The 7,247-nt window shown below is 44.3% G+C and overlaps 1 protein-coding gene across 1 annotated transcript; it reads left to right on the top strand.

Annotated features, from left to right (window-relative positions):
- Positions 1–3,283: 3,283 nt before the first annotated feature.
- LOC123138953 (putative leucine-rich repeat receptor-like protein kinase At2g19210) lies at positions 3,284–5,877 on the top strand. Its single transcript, XM_044558797.1, has 5 exons — positions 3,284–3,377; positions 3,721–4,282; positions 4,367–4,938; positions 5,529–5,608; positions 5,743–5,877. The coding sequence occupies exons 1-5, from the start codon at positions 3,284–3,286 to the stop codon at positions 5,875–5,877; spliced, it is 1,443 nt and encodes a 480-aa protein (XP_044414732.1).
- The last annotated feature ends 1,370 nt before the right edge of the window (positions 5,878–7,247 follow it).

Below are 7,247 nucleotides of genomic sequence, written 5' to 3'. Positions count from 1 at the left end.
TCGCCACTACACGTGGCCCCATGCCATGTAAGCAAATACGGGACCACATCAGCACACTATACGTCTAATATGAGATTAGCACCGTATTTGCACGAGTCAGCCAAGTTTTGAAACCAGTTCGGCGTATTTTTCAACTTTAGGCACTAAAGTGAACATTCATGGCAAGTTCAGACACCACAGGTGTATTTACCTCTTAAGTAAATTGTTTATAGATTTTTTCTAGGTGTAGCATTTTTTTTTTTTGAGGGAAGGCCAACATGGATAGGAATTACATCGTCCACAAGTTTTGAAATTAGACATCCTGGCGATTCATCCATCCAGGTACTAGAAGTCTTATTACAAAAACTATAATTGGCTATCACATGAGCCACTTGATTTGAACTATGAAAGTAATGCTTAAATTTAACCTTCCCAATCAAAACTGAAACATCCACACATTCAACAAAAATTGCAGCAGCTTCATCCCACCATCTTGATTGCCCCTCACATGCTTCAATTACGATTAATGAATCTGATTAACTTTATGTAAGCTCGTATGTAGGTCTAGCATTATTGATGTCCAACGCATCTCCAAAAGGCTCCTCTCCCAGCGTTTTGCTTTCTCCTCCCCGTTCAATCCTCCTGATTTCTCTCGCCAACACCTCGCGCCCTCCCGATCTGCTGTTGGTCAAGGATACCAACGACTAGCCAGTCTGTTTCCGTTGGGGAAAGATGTTGTGGAAGACCGTTCTCGACCATCAGCGGGTGGGCGGGCGGGCACGTACGGCTACTGCCGAATTTCTTCATATACACTTGTGAAGAGTTGCGCAGGAGCCACACCCAGGCAGCTGCAGTAGGAGGGCGGACGGCCTGAGCGGCCAGACTGCGCCGCACGCGTCGCCGCCACCATCGTAATTCTACCTTCATCATGTTGCCTTGAACGTGTTTGCTGAAATGTTTTCCCCCTCGATTTTCTGTTTCCTCTCAGGAACATACATGGCCGCGTGTGGCCTTCGACACCGCCAGCCTCCTCGTGTTCGAGTCCATGCCATCAACCTCATGTCTCCACCCAACCGAGGTCGGCTCTGGTGCTGCACACAGGCGGCGTCTCGGTTGGTACGCACGCGACCTCTGTTTCTCTATGTGATGGTCTGCGGTGGTCCATGTTGGCGATGGTGTGGTGTCCCCAGTGAGATACTGTTGGCGGCCTACTCTACTCTCCTGAGAAGATACTCGATGGTGGTCTGAAGCAGCAAATGAACAAAGTCGACGGGTAATGTATATTTCATCTAAGTCATGTATCTACCAGGTTTTAAGTTCTTGTGTGTTCACAATAGTTGCTATCTTGCCTTGCACTTGACTTAATCATACGAGGTTGCATATTCTTTTAAGTTTTTATTCCATTATTTGGACGCATTATGATTTGAATCCAATATACGTTGTAGATTTTGTTTTGTCCATTAAGACTGAAAAAACACCCATATGGACGATTTCTACATATTTTAGTCTGGCAGGACAGTATGGGAGAGTAATCACAAACAAGTTGTCATTGCGAAGGTTGATATTTTGAGATGTTTAGGTTCTCTTTCGGTGGAAATCACATCAAGATAAATATCAGTGTATATTATCTTCAGTTTGATGTGTATAGATTCCCGCTTCCCGCTGATTATCAATAAACGAACATCTAATTTAGAGACAGATTTGGACCTTCCTCTGGCCTAATGGTGAACTAAACCAAGAGTGTTGCTGCCGTGCTAAATGGCGCCGCCCGCTACGGTGTCTGCTGCACCATCTCGCTAAAGCTTGGGCCGAGTGTGGCATCCTGCTTTCTTCTACCCCATCGCGTGCAAAAGTAACAACAACCATAGCTGTCCCATAACCATACCCTTTACCGCCCCATCAACTCACTAGTCGTGTCCCTCTTTGCCAGACCAACGTCGATGAGTAGGTGTTTATGTTGTGGCCCATGCAGCACATGAAAGTCATGTCACACTTATCCGACATTGTTACAACTCGGCAGACTGGTGGAGCTGGGGAGACTTTGGTCCCGTAAAATCTAGCAATGACAGGGCTCCGACGAGCCAGCGATGGCAATGTAGGTGCTCCCAAACTTTTGGTTGTAATGTTTTTTTTTTTGGATTTTCAATGTTGCATATGTTGTGTTTAAAAAGTTGTGAGCTCGTGTACGTTTGATTGCAAGACACCTGTGACATGTCACAATGATTTTCGGCATCTGCTGCATTTTTTGTGTTTATGTTGAAATTTTGATTTCACATTTTTTTAGCTTGATTTCATATTGTTGCAGATTTTGGCTTCTATGCGGAAAATGTCGGGGTGATTTCTCTTACTTATTTGTTGCAACCAATGGAGATATATTGCATATAATATTTCTGCATGGATGTGTCTGAGATGTCGCAACTTTTTTCATACACAAGAAGAATGTTGCAGCGTTGCTGCATACATAGAAATAAAATATTGCAGATGGATATTTGCTCTCATAGCGATGAATGTACACACACGAGAAGCAACATTTTAAGTTGAATTGGAGGGTGGGGAGCAGCCGATCAGGCACACCCCCTGCCTGACCGACGCTTAGCGTCTCCCTCATAAGAGTTAACCTCCTTGATATCCCATCTTGGGGATTTTATGAGATACAGTAAGTTAATTGCAATCCCACGGTTTGTTACGTTACTGTTTCAACCAATGCTGCCTCCACAAATCACGAACAGACATTTTCCATCTCCTGCTGCAAAGAAAAAGTCGGAAAAGAAGATTAAGGGTTAGATAGAGGCGACGACATCAAAAGAAGAGGTGTTCAGCTACTGTAAAGAAGACAGCTTCAAAAGAAGAGTCTTTCGCCTCAGAAAGCACGTTGACAAGTTCAAAGTCAAGTGGAAACCACAAAGAGGCGTTCAGCCTAGAACAGGGTCCACTCGTCAATGACTTGATCACTGCATTTGTTTCGTCGTGTACCCCGGCTCGATCGGGTGTTGACGCACGGCGCCGTGCAAGTTGTAAACTTATTAAGTATGACGACGTGGTGCTGCTCATTAGCCAGCTAATGTGAGAACTAATGAATTACCACTTCCATAATTAAGTACTCGTTCAATGTTGATTGTTAATTTATTTTATTTAAGATGGCTAACCGCTCATGCCGAGAGGTTTAATTACTTGTTCAATGTCAACGCATAGTAATGATGTGTCTTGTACTCCTACATATAGGCATGGAACCGCACCTAGCGCTAAAACATACTCATCGTGCTTGATTCATGCATTAGCTTCTTGCACGTCGACGGCGAGAACAATGGCGGCAATGCGGTGGTTGCCATTTCTCTGCCTCGCCGTTGCTGCCGCTGGCAGCATGCTACATCAAGCTCGTGCCCAGGCTGACAGCAAAGGTATGCACAAGAAACATTTCTGTTTCATCAGGAACTTGCCCATTCTCTATCTTTGTTGCAAGACCTGGTCTGCATTTTACAGAAACTTGTTTTTTGTTATTTCTTGTGGAGCAATAGCGACAAAGAAGTTTAGAGTTCGTGCTTGTGCCTCGAAGGTAGCGCTAGAATCTGAGCAACATTAGTGTGTTTCTTCCTTGTCAAGGTTCCTTTGCGGGCATAATGCTAGCTAGTTTTTCTTGACATATGTTTTGAGTATTTGCCTTTTTTGCTTGTTTGAAAAACTCTATCTATGTATGATCTATGCATGAGAGATTTTAATTTGTACTTCTGCATTATGCTGTAGGTTTTGTAAACATAGACTGCGGTCACCCAGGGGAGACGTACGTAGAAACCGACACCATAGCAAAGCTGCAGTTCGCCCCGGATGCCGGTTTCATAGACAGCGGTTCGAACCATGACATCTCCGTCGAGTACATGAGCAGTCGGGCTCCCAAGTTTATGCAGAACGTGCGCAGCTTCCCCGATGGTAAGCGCAACTGCTACAAGATTCGGTCCCTGGTGCGCGGGCTCAAGTACATCATCCGAGCGTGGTTCTTGTACGGCAACTACGACGGCCTTAACACATCGCCCATGTTTGACCTCTACATCGGCGCAAACTTTTGGACGACGGTAAACATGTCAGGGGGGCCATCGGACACTTATTTAACTGTAGAGGCCATGGTGGTCGTGCCGGACGACTACGTGCATGTCTGCCTGGTGAACACCGGCGACGGGACGCCGTTCATCTCGGCGCTGGAGCTGAGGCCGCTTAAGAGCATGCTCTATCCACAGGTGAGCCCGAAGCAGGGCCTGAACCTGCACCGGAGGTTAGACCTCGGCACGGGGAGTAAAACGCGCGTAATAAGGTGAGTGTGTGGGTCGTGTTTGGTGTAGCTTCTCCTTCGCTGACGTTGAGTACTAACCACATAGACAATCTATGAATGGATCAGGTACCCTGATGACCCACATGACCGAATATGGAGACCAGTGGATACCACAGCGGAATACCCCAGCATCACAACGTTTAGAAGGGTGCAGAACCCAAACGATGACCTTTTCCAGGTGCCGACGGAGGTGATGGACACAGCGATGACTGCCCGGAACGCCTCCTCGCTCATAGAGATCACCATGCACCCTCAGCCTCAGCGCAACAACCCGTCGCCCGGGTACATCGCTGTCCTGCACATCGCGGAGCTAGGCATTCTCAGAGGCAACGCCGTGCGCCAGTTCTACGTCAACGTCAACGGCAAGCGATGGTACCCAGATGCCCTCACACCGAAATACCTCTCCAGTGGTGCCATCTACGGTGCCATTGTTCCCGACCAACAAGGCACCATCACCATTTCCATCGAAGCCACCGCCGGCTCGACGCTGCCGCCGATTATCAATGCTTTTGAGAGTTTCTCCGTCATGCCCACCACTAAAGTCGACACCGAGTCCGAGGATGGTATGCCCTCGCCCACTTCGACCACTAACGCCGGGTCCAAGGATGGTAACTTCGGCTCCAACAAGTCCGAGGATGGTATGCTCACTGCACGCATATATCTGATTCAAAATACATACTCCTTCCGACTCAAAATATAATTAATGTGTATTACATATTTTTGAAGTCAATTTTTGTAAGCTTTAACCAAGTTTATAAAATTATCAACACCTACGATACCAAGTACTCCGTAAATACCATTAGTTTCATCACAAAATATATTTTCATATGGTATATGGTATATACTCGTTAGATAAAGATAATTTTATCTATAAAATTGGTCAAAGGTTGTGAAGCATGACTTAAAAAACACAATCAGAACTAGTATATTATAGGACTCTGAAAATTCTTATTCCACTTATGGAGCAACATTTTAGTAGACTGGTACACGGTGTCCAAAATGCAACTTTGATTGATATTTTCTACTGCCAAACAAGTATGTTAGCATTTTCAAACGACATATGTTTTGAAACTATTTGTGACTGAAAATATAGTTACACAAATATCTATCTAATAAATCTAAATCATTTTAAAAGAGTTAAATTTTATTATGATTACCGTGTTTTAGAAAACGTCATGTACTTTTGGGAAGGGGTAATAGGTTATAACACATTTTTCATCGTTTTCAGTCATGTGCATCGGTGGCAATTCATGCAAGAAGAGCAATAAGCTTGTCCTCTACATAGCCGTCCCTATAGCCGGGCTTGTGGTGATAGGATCAGCGGCAGTACTAATCTTTTGCTTGCTAAGACGGAAGAAGCAAGGTGAGCACAACAATCTGTTTCGTTCCATTTCTGCTTATGTGAATGCTAATGCGAGCTTTGCCGCTCATCGCCTGCCCAGGATCAACATGAACAACTCTGTAAAACTGCAACGTCAAATGAGCAGCACCACGGTTGGGATGAGAAGGATTTCAAGAGGATTCCAACAATGACCGCCTGTCCTACTATACGACGAACACTTATTCGTTCCAAGTGATACTGTCATTTCTTCGCCTTTGTACTGATATGTGTTGTTGAGTATTTCAAGTACTGTAAGTTTTCAAAGGAAATATGTACCTCTCCTCCAACCAGGTTATTGAAGGATTTTAAGTGCAAAATGTACAGTCATTCAGACTTTTAAACCGTGTTGTTTAAATATTGAGATGTTTATTTTCTTTACTTGTCTAAATTTGTCACTTGTCTATGCATGAAACCCATTGCAGCAGGAGCGTGGTTAAGTTAGATTTTCTCTGGCATTGGTGCCTCATGTAGCATCGAGCCAAGTCTCACAGCATGAAAACAAACAAGAAAAATATTATTTCCTGGCTGTATTAGTCTATTTAGCCATATTAATGTCCCCAAAAACAATGTGTAATGTCTCCTTTTGATTTTGAGAGAGGTACTGCACATTGCAATATTAATCTTTGCTAAAGTAGACATGATGTGGAGTGTCAATCTTTGGCACCCTGTTGGTGCCACACATAACGCATGCTCTTAGTGGCATTCCAATTGCGTTGCTCTCCGTGAAACCAATGAAAGTCAATTATTTGTGTTGGCTGCTTAAGCAAATGGTAATCCTGCAGGGGACTATGCGAAAATGCTTATTAATTGTGTAATCTGCGACGGAAACGACCTTGGCCCAACACTATTGGGTGGTCTTTTTTCAAAAGGACAATATATACATTAATATTAAGTTGGTATCATGTACCTCCGGTCTATGCAAACATAATGTCAAGAGTTGGTCAAAATATTGAGGATGCACATAGCTAAATTATTACAAAGAAAAAACATGACCTCCAAAGTCACGATGAAGCTATTAACGACATGCAACAACAAAAACTCAAAACACCCATACTATGAGAAATGCTCTTCAAAAGCGAAGCTTCCACGAAGGGAACAATGCAAGAGCGTCGTCGTCATCAAAACCAACCAGTAAGACATGATCATGAGTTTTCCCTCTGAAGAGCAAGTTTGTGTAATCTCCATGAAATTCCATCACCAATGGAACATCGCACAACCATTGCCATTGGTGGGGATCAAAACTGGAGTTTTCTCCATGGAGCTCAAGAGTGGTACTCAATGAATATGACCAAACCGAGTCATCTTGTTTTGTCATGCCCACATGCTGAGCTAGCACACCATATCTCACAAGCTTGACACAAACACGGACCGAACACCCACACACCTTGTTATGTGCCTTCCGAGACCACTCCAATCCACATGACACGTCAGATTTCTGTAGTTAAAAGAGGACCAAAGTATGAAGGTCTACGTTCCAAGGCAAGCCCAGCCAATGAATAATAGGTTATGGCCATAGTAGCACCCAATCACATGATCCACACACAAACACACACACACACATGCGCG

The sequence above is a fragment of the Triticum aestivum genome, chromosome 6B (assembly GCF_018294505.1).
Source record: "Triticum aestivum cultivar Chinese Spring chromosome 6B, IWGSC CS RefSeq v2.1, whole genome shotgun sequence".
NCBI classification, from domain to species: Eukaryota; Viridiplantae; Streptophyta; class Magnoliopsida; order Poales; family Poaceae; genus Triticum; species Triticum aestivum.
This window is presented reverse-complemented; position numbering and strand designations above follow the sequence as displayed.